The sequence below is a fragment of the Pseudophryne corroboree genome, chromosome 6, assembly GCF_028390025.1.
Source record: "Pseudophryne corroboree isolate aPseCor3 chromosome 6, aPseCor3.hap2, whole genome shotgun sequence".
Classification (NCBI taxonomy): domain Eukaryota; kingdom Metazoa; phylum Chordata; class Amphibia; order Anura; family Myobatrachidae; genus Pseudophryne; species Pseudophryne corroboree.
The window spans coordinates 728458513-728479847 of NC_086449.1; the positions used below are offsets into that span (position 1 = coordinate 728458513).

Below are 21335 nucleotides of genomic sequence, written 5' to 3' on the forward strand. Positions count from 1 at the left end.
AGTTCTGCAGGAGATGCCTGGCATGAGTCAGCTGGCAGCTCTGCTAATGTCGGGCGACTTTTGTTTATGAAAATGCATTTTATTTGCATTACTTTATGGTTAGCGTGCACAAGCAGCTTCTGCTGATTAAAACAATATGCAGCATGCCTATATTCTGTGTGTGACTGTGGCTGTATCTGCATACGAAATGCTACATTACAGTGATTTCCAGGAATACACTGCAATGTAGCATTTCGTATGCAGATACAACCGCAGTCACACAAAGAGTATAGGCATGCCGCATATCATTTTAATCAACAGAAGCTGCTGGTGCCCCTAAGCATACCAAATGCCCTAGGCATTTGCCTAGTTTGCCTATGCCTAAGGCCGGCTCTGCACAAACCTATGATATTGGACAGGCAGAATTTAAAACTGATGACACTGGACAGATGACAGTGGTTGGGGAGAGAATATATGTAGAGTGCACACAAACATGGCACAGGAAGAGACATTTTCAACAAACTATGATAATAAGCATAAGTTGGACAAGATACCTATTAAGCATAAGAGCATAAGAGGTGCACACTGTGCCCAGGCGCCCATTAATGTTGGATGTCATCTCCATAGTGTCAGCGTGCAGACATTCCTATGAGCTACAAGCTGCACCCTCCCATCCACACCCTAATTATCCTAAACCACATAGGAGGTGACAGAACAGTGCACTTCTGTGTGGCATAATATGAATTGGAGGTAGTACTCTGTTGATAATATGAGTTTCCAGCATCCAAATGTTGGGGTATTTAAAAGAGATGGTGAGCAGAAACAGGAGCTGGCTGGCCTGCCGGAGGCAAGTTAGGTGAGGGAGTTGGGCGGTGGGCATCCTACTTGTATTTCCTGGGGAGATCATGCACACAGAACAGGCAAGTTTTGAGCAGAGTATACCACACTTGGATCACCTTGGGTTCATACCCTTATAAAAAGGGGCCTTTTGGTCACAAAGAAACATCAGAGTGAGTGAGTAGGTGAGGGGACTATACATTTAAAGCAGGGGTGGGGAACCTCCGGCCAGCGGGCCATATAAGGCCCGCAAAGCCGTTTGTTCCGGCCCACCCGCTGCTGTGTGTCAGCGAGACACGCTGCCCCTCAGTCCAGCGGCGGTGTGTCTCAGCTGTCAGGGCAGGGAGGAGAGCACAGCTATGTCTGGCGGTCCACGAGCTCTGATTGGCTCACGAACCGGCGACTGGTTTGAGGTCCTACACGCCGCCACCCGACATAACTGTGCTTTCCTCCCTGCCTGGTCTATGGTTCCTGACATGACACACGCCTCCGGACTAAGCAGTAAGGGGCAGAAAAGGCACATGCTGCGCTCTCCTCCCCTGACAAACAGCAGCAGCGATGAGCAGCACAGTGGGGGGGGGGGGCATTTGTGTATCTGGCACTGCGTGAGCATTTCTTTATCTGGCACTGCACTACTGGGGGCATGTGTGTATCACGTCCCATTTTAATTGGGCACACCCATTTTTTGGTGCGCGCACTCAGTACCACTAAGGGGCATAACTACTGGGGGGTAATTTTTAAGTTGATAATTTGTGTATGGCCCCCGAATGATTTTATAACTATCCAAACTATCCAAATGGCCCTTGGTAGATAAAAGGTTCCCCATCCCTGATTTAAAGGTTAACTTTGAAAGGGGTTGTTTTTTGGGTATTCTTCTCTACACAGATTGTAAGCTTGCGAGTAGGCCCCTCTTCCCTTTGGGGCTAATTCAGACCTGATCATAGCCGTGCAAAATTTTGCATGGCTATGATCAGCCACCCTAACATGCGGGGGGACGCCCAGCACAGGGCTAGTCTGCCCTGCATGTCTGGCCCTCCCCCTGCCAACGGGTGCGATAGCATCACACAACGGTGATGCTATCGCACCCGGCGAGTGAGTCCCTACATGTGCAGCATTGCTGCGCTGGTAGGCGAATTTTTGCCACGTCCCGGGTCACTGCGGCTGCGTGTAACGTCACATAGCTGCCGCGGCCCACCCTTCCCGCACGGTCCTGGCATGCCCGCGTTGCCTGGACCGCACACGAATGCTGCCGGCCCACCCAAATGCTTCTGCCTGTCAATCAGGCAGAGGAGATCGCTGGGCTGAGATGTCGATAGCATCTCTGGCATGCACATGTGCAGTTCAGACCCGATTGCTCGCTGTGCGAAGACACACCAGCGATCAGGACTGAATCAGCCCCTTTGTCTCATTATCCAGTGTTTCTATAATCCAGTGTTGCTTGCAATTTTAAACCACAACGGCATATGCTGGCACTATGTAATTAAACGATAATAAATATTTCCCATCATAATATACTTAAAATATTCCTGATGCCACAACCCTCGGCATGCATAGGCGTGCGCAGCACATTTCATTAGGGGGTGCACGACTGGAGTGGCGTGCCTAGCCCCGCCTACTGGGTGTGCCTAGCCCCACCTACTGGGCGTGCCTAGCCCCGCCTATCCAGTCAGAGGGCACCGGAGTGCCAGTCCACAAGAATATTATAAAACAAAATTAAAATTAAAAAAATAAAATTAGAAAATAAATATATATATATAAATATATATATATATATATATATATATATATATATACATACATACATATACATATATATACCTGTATGAAGGTGGGGTACCTTGAATCGGTATACAGGCTTCCGTGCATTGGCCAATCCACCAACTAAACCCCCATCATTTATTTATTGAATTGTTGAGGATAAGTGAGTTTACTTTGGTGAGTGCTGGGTTCTCTGTTTGTATTTATTAGAGCGATGTGGTCATGGGCTACATGCACCCCGCCCTGTGAGTGGTAAGTACAGCTGTGTACCCCGCTTCTGTGGTGGAGAGTGCAGTGTTACATGCACCCCACCCTGTGAGTGGTAAGTGCATAGCTGTGCCCCGCTTCTGGTGCGGTGAGTGCTGTGGTTTTTACTCTGTGTGTATATGAAGGGGTTAATCTATGGTTAGCTCTTATTAACCGTGGCCACTAGCTTTCTCATGTACCCCTGTGTGGACTTTATTATCCTGAACCTGTCTCAGCTGTTTTTTAGCAATCATCTTTGAGCCAGTGCAATAGGTGACTAGTGTACCTTTAAAAGCCATAAAGTCTGTGGCAGGTACACATTACATCTAGCAGGCAGATGATGCAGCAGTGTGGTAGTCAGGTTTTAAGACTCTGTGATAGTGTAGGACCTGTATGAAGGTGGGGTACCTTGAATCGGTATACAGGCTTCCATGCATTGGCCAATCCACCAACTAAACCCCCATCATTTATTTATTGAATTGTTGAGGATAAGTGAGTTTACTTTGGTGAGTGCTGGGTTCTCTGTTTGTATATATATATATATATATATATATATACACATATACATATATACAAACGACTTTTGGCAGCACTCCCAGGTACAAATAACTCAGTCCCGGTGCCCTCCTAGACCCGCAGAGCCACGGGTCAATACAATAGTCCACTGTAGGCGGCACACTGGTCACAAAAGGTACAAAACAGCAGGTTGCAGCAACAACGTTTCGAAGTTTATTCTTCGTCCTCAGGTTACCTGAGGACGAAGAATAAACTTCGAAACGTTGTTGCTGCAACCTGCTGTTTTGTACCTTTTGTGACCAGTGTGCCGCCTACAGTGGACTGTCCCAACCCCCACCCCCGCCTGGCCTGAACTTTTCCCTGGTGCACACAGAGATTGAGAGATACTGAGTGAGTCTCTCACTCACATTCTGAAGGGCAGTCTCAGGCAGCAGGATGATGGGACGACTACTGTCCTCCTCTCCGAGTCCTCCAGTGGTCGAAAACGGCAGGGCAGGGCGGCAGAGCAGGGCACACACTTGAAATGAGCACACCCGGGAGCTGGGACTCGGAGGACAGCCGACAGCGCAGCCACTCAGCCAGGGTGGGAAGGAAGGAAGGGAGGGAGGGCGTGCGGTGTGACGTGCTGACGGATTATGACGTGGCGGTTGGTGGGTTGGGCTGTGTGGCGGCCAGCCCACCCGTCCATTAAGAAGTCGCACAGCTGACAGGCAGCTGTGTGTGAGTGTGATCGGAGGCAGCGCTGTGCAGCGGGACTCGGGAGGGGGTGAATGCTGTGCTGTTAGGGCAGCGCGAGCGATGCAGCCAGGAGGTTATCCGATCATCGCTGTATCAGTGTGCTACTGCAGCAGCACACAGACAGCGATGATCGCGTGACGTGCTGGGGGGGGGGGGTGTGCCGGACATTAGGGGGTGCCTGTGCGCACGCCTATGTCGGCATGTATGAAATGGTGTGGAACTGCATTAAAGTAGTCATTAGATCTCTTTCATGGAAAGACAAAGAAAGAAATTAATTCTGCCAATACACAGATCCACCAAGGAGATATTGGGAGAAAAATAATTATACAATATAGTATGTATACATACATACATACATATACAAAATGCATACATAACAGATCAATGAGGCAAAAGGTAAAGCTGCTATTGGGTAATTAGAACTGTATACCATTCTCAATGTTTCTGCTATCTTTTGGGGAAAGTAAAATAAGATTTGTTTCTAACCTACATACTTGTCAGCTGGAGATTTCAGCTATCAGATCGTGAATTTTTAGAAAAAGAAATCGCAGATATGTTATTTAATACAAACAATCCTATGATTTGTGCAGACAAGACATTGCTTGATTGGCCCACATCATACTACACCACACAATCATTCTCAAAAACAAATTTTGTTCATTATACATTCCCGAAGCCCTTTGTGATTAGATAGCATAATTTAAGGTTTTTCAGGTTCTGCACAAGTATGAATAATTTCACAATCATCATATACATACACTATAGAGACAGTAGTATATCTCACTTCTTTCTAGGCCGTCAATATTCTGCGTATAACATCTCAGTAACAAGCCTTTGTCATGCAGTAACCTCACGAAATAGTGGACCACGTTGGGTTTGTATTTACCAGGATACAGCTCTTTCGCTAGAGCAAAAAAAGGCTTTGGGTTGTGTGTAAAGTAATCAATGTCAAAAATGGCTTCTGGGTATGGAACATTATAACGCTGCATGTTATCATATAATCCGGAACCAGGTGTTCTGTAGGAGAAGAGAGCAGGAAAAAACATTCTGTTTAAAATTATTTATTAAAACAAGAGAAAATAAGATTTTACTTACCAGTAAATCTATTTCCCGTAGGCCGTAGTGGATGCTGGGGACTCCGTAAGGACCATTGGGAATAGACGGGCTCCGCAGGAGACAGGGCACTTTAAGAAAGAATTAGGATACTGGTGTGCACTGGCTCCTCCCTCTATGTCCCTCCTCCAGACCTCAGTTAAGGAAACTGTGCCCGGAAGAGCTGACAGTACAAGGAAAGGATTTTGGAATCCATGGTAAGACTCATACCAGCCACACCAATCACACCGTATAACTCGTGATAAACCTACCCAGTTAACAGTATGAACAACAACAGAGCATCAGATAACCCTGATGCAACCATAACATAACCCTTATTTAAGCAATAACTATATACAAGTATTGCAGAAGAAGTCCGTACTTGGGACGGGCGCCCAGCATCCACTACGGACTACGAGAAATAGATTTACCGGTAAGTAAAATCTTATTTTCTCTAACGTCCTAGTGGATGCTGGGGACTCCATAAGGACCATGGGGATTATACCAAAGCTCCCAAATGGGCGGGAGAGTGCGGACGACTCTGCAGCACCGAATGAGCAAACACAAGGTCCTCCTCAGCCAGGGTATCAAACTTGTAGAACTTTGCAAAAGTGTTTGAACCTGACCAAGTAGCCGCTCGGCAAAGCTGTAATGCAGAGACCCCTCGGGCAGCCGCCCAAGAAGAGCCCACCTTCCTTGTGGAGTGGGCTTTTACTGATTTTAAAAGTGGCAATCCAGCCGCAGAATGAGCCTGCTGAATCGTGTTACAGATCCAGCGAGCAATAGTTTGCTTTGAAGCAGGAGCACCCAGCTTGTTGGATGCATACAGGATAAACAGCGACTCAGTTTTCCTGACTCTAGCCGTTCTGGCTACATAAATCTTCAAAGCCCTGACTACATCCAGTAACTCGGAATCCTCCAAGTCACGAGTAGCCACAGGCACCACAATAGGTTGGTTCATATGAAAAGATGACACCACTTTTGGCAGAAATTGTGGACGAGTCCGCAATTCTGCCCTGTCCATATGGAAAACCAGATAGGGGCTTTTATGTGACAAAGCCGCCAATTCTGACACATGCCTAGCCGAAGCCAAGGCTAATAGCATGACCACCTTCCACGTGAGATATTTTAACTCCACAGTTTTAAGTGGCTCAAACCAGTGTGATTTCAGGAAACTCAACACCACGTTAAGATCCAAAGGTGCCACTGGGGGCACAAACGGGGGCTGAATATGCAGCACTCCCTTTACAAACGTCTGAACTTCAGGAAGAGAAGTCAGTTCTTTTTGAAAGAAAATGGATAGGGCCGGAATCTGGACCTTAATGGACCCCAGTTTTAGGCCCAAAGTCACTCCCGACTGTAGGAAGTGAAGGAAACGGCCCAGCTGGAATTCCTCTGTAGGGGCATTCCTGGCCTCACACCAAGCAACATATTTTCGCCATATACGGTGATAATGTTTAGCCGTCACGTCCTTCCTAGCCTTTATCAGCGTAGGAATAACCTCATCCGGAATGCCTTTTTCTGCTAGGATCCGGCGTTCAACCGCCATGCCGTCAAACGCAGCCGCGGTAAGTCTTGGAACAGACAGGGCCCCTGTTGTAACAGATCCTGTCTTAGAGGTAGAGGCCATGGGTCCTCTGTGAGCATTTCTTGTAGCTCTGGATACCAAGTCCTTCTTGGCCAATCAGGAACAATGAGTATTGTTCTCACTTCTCTTTTTCTTATGATTCTCAGCACCTTGGGTATGAGAGGAAGAGGAGGAAACACATAAACCAACTGGAACACCCACGGTGTCACTAGTGCGTCTACAGCTATCGCCTGAGGGTCTCTTGACCTGGCGCAATACCTCTGTAGCTTTTTGTTGAGACGGGATGCCATCATGTCCACCTGTGGCAGTTCCCATCACCTTGCAATCTGCGTGAAGACTTTTTGATGAAGTCCCCACTCTCCCGGGTGGAGGTTGTGTCTGCTGAGGAAGTCTGCTTCCCAGTTGTCCACTCCCAGAATGAACACTGCTGACAGTGCTCGTACGTGATTCTCCGCCCATCGAAGACTTCTGGAGGCTTCCGCCATCGCCACCCTGCTCCTTGTGCCGCCTTGGCGGTTTACATGAGCCACTGCGGTGATGTTGTCTGATTGAATCAGCACCGATTGGTTGCGAAGCAGGGTCTCCGCTTGACTTAGGGCGTTGTATATGGCCCCTAGTTCCAGGATATTGATGTGAAGGCAAGTCTCCTGACTTGACCACAGACCCTGGAAATTTCTTCCCTGTGTGACTGCCCCCCACCCTCGGAGGCTTGCATCCGTGGTCACCAGGACCCAGTCCTGAATGCCGAACCTGCGGCCCTCGAGAAGGTGAGAACTCTGCAGCCACCACAGAAGAGACACCCTGGCCCTGGGGGATAGGGTGATCAGCCGATGCATCTGTAGATGCGATCCGGATCACTTGTCCAACAGATCCCATTGAAAGGTCCTCGCATGGAACCTGCCGAAGGGAATGGCCTCGTATGACGCCACCATCTTTCCCAGGACTCGCGTGCAGTGATGCACCGACACCTGTTTTGGTTTTAAGAGGTCTCTGACCAGTGTCATGAGTTCCTGAGCCTTCTCCGTCGGGAGAAAAACCTTCTTCTGGTCTGTGTCCAGAATCATGCCCAGGAAGGGCAGACGCGTCGTAGGAATCAACTGCGACTTTGGAATATTCAGAATCCAGCCGTGCTGTTGTAACACTTCCCGAGAGCGTGCTACGCTGATCAGCAACTGCTCTCTGGACCTCGCCTTTATGAGGAGATCGTCCAAGTATGGGATAATTGTGACTCCCTGCTTTCGCAGGAGCACCATCATTTTTGCCATTACCTTGGTAAATATTCTCGGTGCCGTGGACAGACCAAACGGCAACGTCTGGAATTGGTAATGACAATCCTGTACCACAAATCGGAGGTACTCCTGATGAGGTGGATAAATGGGGACATGAAGGTAAGCATCCTTTATGTCCAGAGACACCATAAAATCCCCTTCCTCCAGACTTGCGATGGCCGCTCTGAGCGATTCCATCTTGAACTTGAACCTTTTCAGGTATATGTTCAGGGATTTTAAATTCAATATGGGTCTGACCGAACCGTCCGGTTTCGGTACCACAAACATTGTCGAATAGTAACCCCTTCCCTGTTGAAGGAGGGGAACCTTTACCACCACCTGCTGGAGATACAATTTGTGAATTGCTGCTAACACTATTTCCCTCTCTATGGGGGAAGCTGGCAGGGCCGATTTGAGGTAACGGTGAGGGGGCATCACTTCGAATTCCAGCTTGTAACCCTGAGACACAATCTCTATAGCCCAGGGATCCACCTGTGAGTGAACCCACTTGTGGCTGAAATTTCGGAGACGCGCCCCCCACCGGGCCTGGCTCCACCTGTGGAGCCCCAGCGTCATGCGGCGGATTTAGAGGAAGCCGGGGAGGACTTCTGTTCCTGGGAACTAGCTGTATTGTGCAGCTTCTTTCCTCTACCCCTGCCTCTGGCAAGAAAGGATGCACCTCGGACTTTCTTGCCTCCATGTGATCGAAAGGACTGCATTTGGTAATACGGTGCTTTCTTAGGTTGTGAGGGAATATATGGCAAAAAATTTGACTTTCCAGCCGTAGCTGTGGAGACCAGGTCCGAGAGACCGTCCCCAAACAACTCCTCACCCCTGTAAGGTAAAACCTCCATGTGCATTTTTGAGTCGGCATCGCCTGTCCATTGCCGAGTCCACAGGACCCTTCTGGCGGAAATCGACATTGCATTTATTCTAGAGCCCAGTAGGCTGTCTCTTTGGGCATCTCTCATATATAGGACAGCGTCCTTTATATGCCCCAGGGTCAGTACTATAGTATCCTTGTCCAAGGTATCAAGTTCCTCAGATAAGGTATCTGTCCATGCTGCAACAGCACTACACATCCAGGCCGACGCAATCGCCGGCCTTAGTAGGGTACCTGAATGTGTATAAATGGACTTCAGGATACCCTCCTGCTTTCTATCCACAGCATCTTTTAGGGTGGCCGTATCCTGTGACGGCAGGGCTACCCTCTTGGATAAGAGTGTTAAAGCTTTGTCTACCCTAGGGGAGGATTCCCAGCGTAACCTGTCCGTTGGCGGGAAAGGATACGCCATAAGCATCCGTTTGGAAATCTGCAGTTTTCTATCTGGAGATTCCCAAGCCTTTTCACATAACTCATGCCTTTTTTCCCCATACATATAAACCCTCTTGTCAGGGACTGGGGTTTCCTCTGTGATGTGTAACACATCTTTCATTGCTATAATCATGTAGCGGATGGCTTTAGCCATTTTAGGCTGCAACTGCATCATCGCCATCGACACTGGAGTCGGAATCCGTGTCGATATCTGTGTCAACAACTTGGGATAGTGGGCGCTTCTGAGACCCCGACGGCCTCTGCGCTGTAGGATCAGGCATGGGTTGAGACCCTGACTGTCCCAAGGCTTCAGCTGTATCCAACCTTTTATGCAAGGAATTAACATTATCATTTAAAACCTTCCACATATCCATCCAATCGGGTGTCGGCGGCGACCCCACATTCATTTGTACCCGCTCTGTTTCCACATAGCCTTCCTCGTCAAACATGCCGACACAAGCGTACCGACACACCACACACAGTTCCCCCACAAGGCCTTTTGGAGAGAGAGAGAGAGAGTATGCCAGCACACACCCCAGCGCTATATTACCCAGGAGTCACACAGTAACTTAGTGTTAACCCAGTAGCTGCTGTATATACTGTTTTTGCGCCAAATTTATGTGCCCCCCTCTCTTTTTACCCTCTTTCTACCGTGATTCTGCAGGGGAGAGCCTGGGGAGCTTCCTCTCAGCGGAGCTGTGGAGAGAAAATGGCGCTGGTGAGTGCTGAGGAAGAAGCCCCGCCCCCTCAGCGGCGGGCTTCTGTCCCGCGTTTTGTGTAAAAATAATGGCGGGGGCTCATGCATATATACAGTGCCAAACTGTATATATGCTGCTTTTGCCAAGAGGTACCTAATTGCTGCCCAGGGCGCCCCCCCCCCTGCGCCCTGCACCCTACAGTGACCGGAGTGTGTGGGTTTAGTGTGGGAGCAATGGCGCACAGCTGCAGTGCTGTGTGCTACCTCATATGAAGACTGGAGTCTTCTGCCGCCGATTTCGAAGTCTTCTTGCTTCTCACGCCGGCTTCTGTCTTCTGGATCTGTGAGGGGGACGGCGGCGCGGCTCCGAGATCGGAAGACCAAGGGTGCGTTCATGTGTACGATCCCTCTGGAGCTAATGGTGTCCAGTAGCCTAAGAAGCAGGACCTATCTTCTAGTGAGTAGGGCTGCTTCTCTCCCCTCAGTCCCACGTAGCAGAGAGTCTGTTGCCAGCAGAAATCTCTGAAAATAAAAAATCCTAACAAAATACTTTCTTTTTTAGCAAGCTCAGGAGAGCTCACTAAGGTGCACCCAGCTCGTCCGGGCACAGATTCAAACTGAGGTTTGGAGGAGGGACATAGAGGGAGGAGCCAGTGCACACCAGTATCCTAATTCTTTCTTAAAGTGCCCTGTCTCCTGCGGAGCCCGTCTATTCCCCATGGTCCTTACGGAGTCCCCAGCATCCACTAGGACGTTAGAGAAAATGCATTCCAAGTTAGTAAGTGCTTGTTAATATTGCACTATAGCAATCTGCTCTGGCAAGTTCAGAGACACTGGAAACAGAATGGATGGTTTGAACCACGCTCCTAAATATAGTGGCAGCCTGTATGATTCAAATAGAGCCTTCACCAAGACCCCAATTAAAGCAATATAAGAAAATGTGACAACACGTGGTGCTACCATATAAACCGAGTGTAATGAGACCAAGGCTTACTTTCAATCGTTAGACAATGGATGTTGGTAGTTTTCTCTTTTTAGAGATAAGATTTTAAACCTACCGGTAAATCTTTTTCTCCTAGTCTGTAGAGGATGCTGGGGACGCCGTAAGGACCATGGGGTATAGACGGGCTCCGCAGGAGACATGGGCACTCTAAAGACTTTAGAATGGGTGTGCACTGGCTCCTCCCTCTATGCCCCTCCTCCAGACCTCAGTTAGAGAAACTGTGCCCAGAGGAGACGGACAGTACGAGGAAAGGATTTTTGTTAATCTAAGGGCAAGATTCATACCAGCCCACACCGTATAACATGGAATATACGCAACCAGTTAACAGTATGAACCAACCAGTATCAGCCAAAGACTGATCTTAACTGTAACATAATCCTTATGTAAGCAACAACTATATACAAGCCTTGCAGAAATATGTCCGCACTGGTACGGGCGCATAGGCGTGCGCAGCACATTTTATTAGGGGGTGCACCGTCGGAGGGGTGTGTCTAGCACCACCTTTTGGGCACTAATTGCAATTACACTGCTCCTCCTCAGCCTGGTCTGTCTCCCCCTCTCTTTCCCCTGCAAGCTGCAGCAGCTTACTTACAAGTCAGTCACTCACTGACACTGACAGTCGCAGACTAGTACTGCTGCTGCTGGAAAAACGAGTGACGTGTCAATGCTGCTGCCGGCCGCCTGCCAGCATTGAATTTGTCTTCCTAAGAGGAACGCTGGCTGCAGGCTGCTCCTCATCAGTGTCTGGCGTTGGCATAGCATAGAAGGAGAAAGGTGGGAATGTGGCGGGTGTGAAGGGTGGGCGGTGGCATCCTTGATTAACCCAGGTCAGTAATGCAGTCCTGACAGGGTGCAGCGCAGAGGGGACAGTAATCAGCCTGGGTATCAAACTTGTAGAATTTTTCAAAGGTGTTTGAACCCGACCAAGTAGCTGCTCGGCAAAGCTGTGAAGCCGAGACACCTCGGGCAGCCGCCCAGGAAGAGCCCACCTTCCTAGTGGAATGGGCCTTTACCGAATTTGGTAACGGCAATCCAGCCGTAGAATGAGCCTGCTGAATCGTGTTACAGATCCAGCGAGCAATAGTCTGCTTAGAAGCAGGAGCACCAACCTTGTTGGCTGCATACAGGACAAACAGTGCCTCTGTTTTCCTAACTCGAGCCGTCCCGGGCTACATAAATTTTTAAGGCCCTGACTACATCAAGGGACTTGGAATCCTTCAAGTCCCCCGTAGCCACAGGCACCGCAATAGGTTGGTTCATATGAAACCACCTTAGGCAAAAATTGAGGACGAGTCCTCAACTCTGCTCTATCCACATGGAAAATCAGATAGGGGCTTTTGTGAGACAAAGCCGCCAATTCGGACACCCACCTTGCAGATGCCAAGGCCAACAACATGACCACCTTCCAAGTGAGAAATTTTAATTCAACTGTTTGAAGAGGCTCAAACCAGTGAGATTTTAGGAACTGTAACACCACGTTAAGGTCCCATGTGTTAGGGTCTCCTGCTCTGTGCTGCCATGTCATCATGGCAACCAGGAGACAAGTGCTAGCGGAGTAACCTGAGCGTAGCTGATACTCCGGTTCGGGTCTTTTGCTGTGCAGTGGTTACAGGCTCTGTGCACGGCAGGGGATCCGGTGCTGGTTTTTGTGCTCACAATCTGTGAGGTCTGAGTGGGGCGTGGACAGCACCTGCTATATAAACCTTCTTCTCAGGTTAGGCAGATGCTGCTGAATCTTTGTTGGTTAGTCAGTTCCTGAAAGCTAGCTAGTACTGTGTAAACTTTGTATTTGTTTGTTGCTTACTGCAAATAGGCCTTGGGATTTGGTATTACACTCTGCCAATCCAGACCTAGCAGTAAGACTGGAGTCAGTCGTTTAACCTGCTGGGGTTCTTTTGCTACTCTGTGAACCTAGCAAGTTTGCGGCTGTATTCTCAGACTTGCCTGCCAAAATCCTCTCTCACTGTGCAAGGTGTTCAGGTGTCAGTTTAGTGGCAGTAAGCTGAACCAGTGCACTGCAAGTGAGGACTAGGATTGTGGAGACTCTCCTTGTGTCTATTATTCCATCTCTGACCAAGGAGTTTACTGCCACACCCGTTGGTAACCCTTTAGGGTTTTGCTGTTGCCATTAGCAACAGCATTTCGGGTTCTCTACGTATTAAATCACTACATCTCGCTTCTTTCCATCTGAGCATTCCTAATACTAGGGAGACACCCAGTTTCTTAGCCTTTGGGCTTCTCTGTTCACTTTGTGTTTATTTTGTTACCCTATCACCTTCTGTGTATGTAATGTCATATTCCCCACTCTGTCTGCGAGTTCATTTGTTTTGCATCCCTCTCCGTTTAGACACCAGTACATTCCTGCTGGCACTGGTGTGCATAACATATTCAGCAGCCAAATACTCCTGTTGAAATTTTGTGGGAATATGGAGCATACCCCTCAAAATACTTTGCAACAGGTGGTCGATCAGGTGCAGGTCCTGACTCGACAATTTAATGATTTGTCTATTAAAATGCACACCTCGCAGGCCGCTGGCGGAGCTCCCGCAGCAGCAGTACCTTCAGGGGTTAAGGAGCCGAAAGTAAATCTCCCGGATCGTTTTTCTAGAGATTGCTCGCAGTTCTTTTGTTTCAAGGAGAGCTGCAAGCTATATTTCCAGCTTAGGCCTCAGTCTTCTGGGTCGGAGATTCAGCGGGTGGGCATAGTGATTTCCTTGCTACAAGGAGACCCACAGGTCTGGGCATATGGGTTGCAGCCTGACTGTCCGTCGCTTAAAAGTGTTGATGCTTTTTTTACGGCACTGGGCATGTTGTATGATGACCCTGACAAGACGGCCTCAGCCGAGGCTCAGATTTCGATCCTTAAGCAAGGGCGAAGGCCAGTTGAGGTTTATTGTACGGAGTTTCGGAGGTTGGCCCATGATACCCAGTGGAATGACCCAGCCCTGAGACACCAGTACTGCAGAGGTCTTTCTAACCAGTTAAAAGACCAACTGGTACAATATCCCTTGCCTGATAGCTTGGATCAGCTCATGCAGTTATCCATTCGGGTGGATAGACGGCTGAGAGAGCGCAGGCTTGAAAGGGAGACCGAGGTTTCCTGCTTTCCCGAGGGAACCTCAGACTCTGAGGAATTTTCCGAGGAGCCTATGCAGATTGGGGCTACTCGCATCTCCTCGCGTGAGAAGACGCGGAGGAGACAGCAGGGGTTATGTTTGTACTGTGGGAATAAAGGTCATGTGGTAGTATCATGCCGAGAAAAGCCGGAAAACTTCAGGGCCTGAGGGTGATGGGAAATATCCTGTCAGGCCAGAAGTCAGAATTTCCCAAGAAGACTTATCATTCCGGTGACCTTGAAGATCCTCGGTCAAACTGTCAAGACTGAGGCCTTTGTGGACAGTGGGGCCGACGGGGTTTTTATGGACCGCCAATTCGCCCTGAAACACTCTGTTCCCTTAGTACCCTTGGCATCGGAAATTGAGATTTGTGGGTTAAACGGGGAACCATTATCCCAGGGTAAAATTACCTCTTGCACTAGCCAGATTTCTTTGTTTATTGGAGCCACACACTCTGAAAAATTGTCCTTTTATGTGACTGTCTGTACTTTTGCCCCATTGGTGTTGGGGTTACCCTGGTTAAGGGCCCACAATCCTCAATTTGACTGGGTCTCTGGGGAGATTCTTAGTTGGGGTACGGATTGTTTCAGGAGTTGCTTGAGCCTTCCAGTCAGGCTTTCGCAGCTAAGTTTGCCAGGATTGCCAGGATGTTATGCAGATTTTGCGGACGTGTTCTCCAAAAGAGTTGCAGAGGTACTACCTCCCCATCGCCCCTATGACTGTGCCATTGATTTGTTGCCGAATGCTAAGCTTCCCAAGAGCAAGTTGTACTCCCTGTCACGTCCTGAGACTCAGGCTATGGCAGAGTACATTCAGGAGAACTTGGCTAAGGGATTTACCAGACCTTCACAGTCTCCAGTTGGGTCGGGGTTCTTCTTCGTGGGTAAAAAGGACGGTTCGTTGCGACCCTGCATCGACTTCAGGGAATTGAACCGTATCACGATTAAAAACTCATACCCACTGCCTCTCATTTCGGTCTTGTTTGACCAGCTTCATACTGCCACCATTTTTTCTAAGATTGACCTACGCGGTGCGTACAATCTAATCCGAATAAGAGAGGGGGATGAATGGAAGACTGCCTTTAATATCCACTCAGGGCATTATGAATATTTGGTGATGCCTTTTGGGCTCTTTAATGCTCCGGCAGTCTTCCAGGACTTCATGAACGATGTGCTCAGGGAATATTTGGATAGATTCTTAGTTGTATACTTAGATGACATCCTAATCTTCTCCCATTCCCTGGAGGAACATCGGAAGCATGTACGCTTAGTCCTCCAGAAACTCAGAGACCACCGGCTTGGGGCGAAGCTGGAGAAGTGCGAATTTGAAGTTCAGCAAATCGCATTTCTAGGATATATTATCTCCCCAGAAGGTTTCCAAATGGAGGATTCCAAGGTACAGGCAGTCCTGGATTGGGTGCAGCCCACTAGTTTGAAGGCGCTTCAGCGTTCTCTGGGCTTTGCGAATTTTTATAGACTATTTATCGCTGGATTTTCGTCTATAGTGGCGCCCTTGGTGGCACTCACTAAGAAAGGGGCGGATGTTGCTCACTGGTCTTGTGAGGCCAAATCGGCTTTTGCCCGTCTCAAAAGGGCATTTGTCTCGGCCAAGGTGCTGCGACACCCAGATCCAGAGCGTCCTTTTGTGGTGGAGGTGGATGCCTCTGAGATGGGTATTGGGGCAGTGCTCTCTCAGATGGGGGTGTCTGATAATCGCCTTCATCCCTGTGCTTACTTTTCCCGTAAATTTTCGCCTGCCGAGATGAATTATGACGTGGGTAACCGGGAATTGTTGGCTATTAAGGATGCACTCGAGGAGTGGAGACACTGGCTTGAGGGGGCTAAGTTTGTGGTCTCAATTCTCACCGACCATAAGAATTTGGCATATTTAGAGTCAGCGAAGCGCCTCAATGCCAGGCAGGCACGATGGGCTTTGTTTTTTGCTCGCTTTAATTTTTTGATAACATATCGCCCTGGGTCAAAAAACATCAAGGCTGATGCGCTCTCGCAGAGTTTTGCGCCAATCCAGGAGACCACCGAGGAGCCATTGCCCATTGTGTCCCCATCATGTATTAAAGTGGGCATTACCCAGGACCTCTTGTCATTAGTCCTTAGAGCACAGGAGCAGGCTCCTCCAGACCTTCCGGTAGGTCTTTTGTTTGTGCCTCCTAGGTTAAGACAGCGAGTGTTCCTGGAATTCCATGCCAAGAAGTCGGCAGGTCACCCGGGTATTTCCAGAACTCGGGAGTTGCTATCTAGGGCGGTGTGGTGGCCCTCGGTGGCTAGGGATGTGGATCAGTGGGTTCGGGCATGTGACATCTGTGCCCGAAATAAGACTCCTAGAGGGGTTCCTGTTGGCCCATTACATCCACTCTCTATTCCATCTAAGCCATGGACCCACATTTCAATGGATTTTGTGGTGGACTTGCCCAAATCTTCGGGAATGACAGCCATCAGGGTTGTCGTTGACAGGTTTTCGAAGATGGCGCACTTCGTTCCATTGGTTGGGCTGCCATCGGCCAGACGCCTGTCTGAATTATTTATGCTGCATGTTGTGCGCCTCCACGGGTTGCCACTTGATGTGGTCTCTGACCGCGGATCCCAGTTTGTGGCCAAATTCTGGAGGGCATTTTGTTCCGATCTCCAGATTTCTGTCAGCTTGTCGTCAGGCTACCATCCGCAGTCTAATGGGCAGACTGAAAGGGTGAACCAGTCCTTGGAGCAGTTCCTCAGTTGTTATGTCTCCAAGTGTCAGACTGACTGGGTTGCTCATCTGTCCATGGCGGAGTTTGCCTATAACAACGCGGCTCACTCTGCTACAGGGATCTCTCCCTTCCTTTGTGTGTATGGGCATCATCCTAAGGCCAATTCTTTTGACCCCCTGGACTCCACGCCTGGTGGTTCCTCTGTGGTTTCGGTCCTTAGAGGTATTTGGAGGAAAGTGAAGAAAGCCCTTGTGTCTGTGTCATTAGTGACCAAAAGGGTTTTTGATAAGCGGAAAAGACCCTGCAGCTTCAAATTAGGAGAATTCGTCTGGTTGTCTACCAAGAATTTGAAGTTGAGACAGCCATCTCATAAGTTAGGCCCCCGGTTCATCGGTCCTTATAAGATCACGAGGGTTATCAATCCGGTGGCATTTCAGTTAGATCTACCCCGTTCTTTGGGTATCAATAAAACATTTCATTGTTCCCTTTTAAAACGGGCGATTAGTAATCCTTCTTTCAGTGGAAGACCTTCCCCTCTTCTGATACGTGGCCAGAGGGAGTTTGTTGTTGAAAGGATTCTTGACTCCAAGATGGTTCGGGGTCGGCTGTCATTTTTGGTGCACTGGAGGGGGTATGGCCCGGAGGAGCGGTCGTGGGTGCGCAGTTGTGATCTTCATGCCCCCAGACTGATACGCTCTTTCTTCTCGCAGTTCCCCGATAAACCCGGTGGTAGGGGTTCTTTGACCCCTCGTCAGAGGGGGGGTACTGTTAGGATCTCCTGCTCTGTGCTGCCACGTCGTCATGGCAACCGGGAGACAAGTGCTAGCGGAGTAACCTGAGCGTAGCTGATACTCCGGTTCGGGTCTTTTGCTGTGCAGTGGTTACAGGCTCTGTGCACGGCAGGGGATCCGGTGCTGGTTTTTGTGCTCACAGTCTGTGAGGTCTGAGTGGGGCGTGGACAGCACCTGCTATATAAACCCTCTTCTCAGGTTAGGCAGATGCTGCTGAATCTTTGTTGGTTAGTCAGTTCCTGAAAGCTAGCTAGTACTGTGTAAACTTTGTATTTGTTTGTTGCTTACTGCAAATAGGCCTTGGGATTTGGTATTACACACTGCCAATCCAGACCTAGCAGTAAGACTGGAGTCAGTCGTTTAACCTGCTGGGGTTCTTTTGCTACTCTGTGAACCTAGCAAGTTTGCGGCTGTATTCTCAGACTTGCCTGCCAAAATCCTCTCTCACTGTGCAAGGTGTTCAGGTGTCAGTTTAGTGGCAGTAAGCTGAACCAGTGCACTGCAAGTGAGGACTAGGATTGTGGAGACTCTCCTTGTGTCTATTATTCCATCTCTGACCAAGGAGTTTACTGCCACACCCGTTGGTAACCCTTTAGGGTTTTGCTGTTGCCCTTAGCAACAGCATTTCGGGTTCTCTACGTATTAAATCACTACATCTCGCTTCTTTCCATCTGAGCATTCCTAATACTAGGGAGACACCCAGTTTCTTAGCCTTTGGGCTTCTCTGTTCACTTTGTGTTTATTTTGTTACCCTATCACCTTCTGTGTATGTAATGTCATATTCCCCAGTCTGTCTGCGAGTTCATTTGTTTTGCATCCCTCTCCGTTCAGACACCAGTACATTCCTGCTGGCACTGGTGTGCATAACACCATGGTGCCACAAAAGGAGGCTGGATGTGTAGCACTCCCTTTACAAAAGTCTGGACTTCTGGGAGAGAAGCCAATTCCTTCTGAAAGAATATAGATAGGCTCCATTAAGGTACAGATTTTGGCCCTAACTTCAGGCCCATATCCACTCCTGTCTGTAGAAAGTGGAGAAAACGGCCCAGGTGGAAATCTTCCGTAGGAGCCTTCTAGGCTTCACACCAAGATACATACTTCCTCCAGATACGGTGATAATGTTTCGCCGTCACCTCCTTCCTAGCCTTTATCAGAGTAGGGATGACTTCCTCCGGAATACCTTTCCCAGCTAGGATTTGGTGTTCAACCGCCATGCCGTCAAACGTAACTGCAGTAAGTCTTGGAATACGCAGGGCCCCTGCTGCAACAGGTCCTCCCTGAGAGGAAGAGGCCATGGATCTTCTGTGAGCATCTCCTGAAGATCTGAATACCAGGCCCTTCGAGGCCAATCTGGAACAATGAGTATTGTCTGCACACTTTTCCGTCTTATGATTCTCAATATTCTTGAGATGAGAGGAAGAGGAGGGAACACAGACCGACTGAAACACCCATGGTGTCACTAGGGCGTCTACCGCTACTGCCTAAGGGTCCCTTGACCTGGCACAATACCTCCGAAGCCTCTTGTTGAGGCGTGACGCCATCATGTCTATTTGAGGAAGTCCCCAAAGACTTGTTATCTCTGCAAAAACTTCTTGATGAAGTCCCCACTCTCCTGGATGGAGATCGTGTCTGCTGAGGAAGTCTGCTTCCCAGTTGTCCACTCCTGGAATGAAGACTGCTGACAGAGCGCTTACGTGATTTTCCGCCCAGCGAAGAATCCTGGTGGCTTCAGCCATTGCCACACTGGGACGCCTTGGCGGTTTACATGAGCCACGGCTGTGACATTGTCTGATTGAATCAGAACCGGTAGGTCGCGAAGAAGATTCTCCGCTTGTCGTAGGCCGTTGTATATGGCCCTTAATTCCAGTATGTTGATGTGTAGACAAGCCTCCTGGCTTGACCATAGTCCCTGAAAATTTCTTCCTTGTGTGACTGCTCCCCATCCTCGGAGGCTTGCGTCCGTGGTCACCAGAACCCAGTCTTGAATGCCGAACCTGCGATCCTCTAGAAGGTGAGCGCTCTGCAGCCACCACAGGAGAGACACCCTGGCCCTGGGGGACAGGCTTATTTTCTGATGAATTTGAAGATGGGACCCGGACCACTTGTCCAGAAGGTCCCACTGAAATGTCCTCGCATGAAACCTGCCAAAAGGTATGGCCTCGTAGGTCGCCACCATTTTTCCCAGTACGAGTGCATTGATGAACTGACACTCTTTTTGGCTTTAACAGGTCTCTGACCATGTTCTGGAGTTCCTGGGCTTTTTCCATTGGGAGGAAAACCCTCTTTTGTTCCGTGTCCAGAATCATGCCTAAGAACAATAGCCGAGTCATTGGAACCAAACTGTGACTTTGGTAGATTTAGAATCCAGCCATGCTGCTGCAGCACTCTCAGGGAGAGCGACATGCTTATCAGCAACTGATCTCTCGATCTCGCTTTTATCAGGAGATCGTCTAAGTACGGGATAATTGTGACTCCCTGCCTGCGCAGGAGCACCATAATTTCCGCCATTACCTTGGTGAAAATCCTCTGGGCCGTGGAAAGCCCAAACGGCAAGGTCTGAAACTGGTAATGACAGTCCTGTACAGCGAATCTCAGGTACGCCTGATGAGGGGGATATATGGGGACATGAAGGTATGCATCCTTTATGTCCAGTGACACCATAAAATCCCCCCCTCCAGGCTGGAGATAACTGCCCGGAGCGATTCCATCTTGAATTTGAACTTTTTCAAGTATAGGTTTAGGGATTTTAGATTTAGAATGGGTCTGACCGAGCCATCCGGCTTCGGAACCACAAACAGGGTTGAATAGTACCCCTTCCCCTGTTGAACTAGGGGAACCTTGACCAGCACTTGCTGTTGACATAGCTTTTGAATTGCAGCTAAAACTATCTCCCTCTCTGGGGGAGAAGCTGGTAACGCCTATTTGAAAAATCAGCGTGGAGGCACCTCTTCGAATTCCAGCTTGTAGCCTTGGGATACAATTTCCATCGCCCAAGGATCCACATCTGACTGAACCCAGACGTGGCTGAAGAGTCGAAGACGTGCCCCCACCGGCGCGGACTCCTTCAGCGGAGCCCCAGCGTCATGCGGTGGATTTAGTAGAAGCCGGGGAGGACTTCTGCACCTGGGAACTAGCCGTAGCAGGCATTCTTTTCCCTCTACCCTTACCTCTGGCGAGGAAGAAAGAGCCCCGATCTCTTCTGGACTTATGCGACTGAAAGGACTGCATCTGATATTGTGGAGTTTTCTTTTGCTGTGGGGGAACATAAGGCAAAAAAGTAGATTTACCCGCGGTAGCTGTGGAAACCAGGTCCGCGAGACCTTCCCCAAATAAAACCTCACCCTTGTAAGGTAAAACTTCCACATGCCTCTTTGAGTCGGCATCACCCGTCCATTGGCGGGTCCACAGGGCTCGCCTAGCAGAAATCGCCATGGCGTTGGCTCTCGAACCTAGCAGCCCAACGTCTCTCTGAGCGTCTGTCATATATAAGACTGCGTCTTTAATGTGACCTAAGGTCAATAAAATAGTATCCCTATCCAGGGTATCAATGTCAGCTGACAAGGTATCTGTCCAAGCTGCTACTGCGCAACAAACCCAAGCCGACGCTATTACCGGTCTGAGCAAGGCCCCCGTATGTGTATAAATAGATTTTAAGGTAGTTTCCTGTCTGCGATCAGCAGGATCCTT

The 21335-nt window shown here is 49.1% G+C and overlaps 1 protein-coding gene across 8 annotated transcripts in view; it reads right to left on the reverse strand.

Annotated features, from left to right (window-relative positions):
• LOC134933327 (NAD-dependent protein deacetylase sirtuin-3-like) overlaps positions 1-21335 on the reverse strand; it is a 122878-nt gene that overhangs the window by 7812 nt on the left and 93731 nt on the right. For all 8 annotated transcript variants that reach the window (XM_063928444.1, XM_063928445.1, XM_063928448.1 and 5 more), the window contains one exon: positions 4859-5091. In XM_063928444.1, the coding sequence (XP_063784514.1) occupies positions 4859-5091 (233 nt within the window). The remainder of the gene's footprint in view (positions 1-4858; positions 5092-21335) is intronic.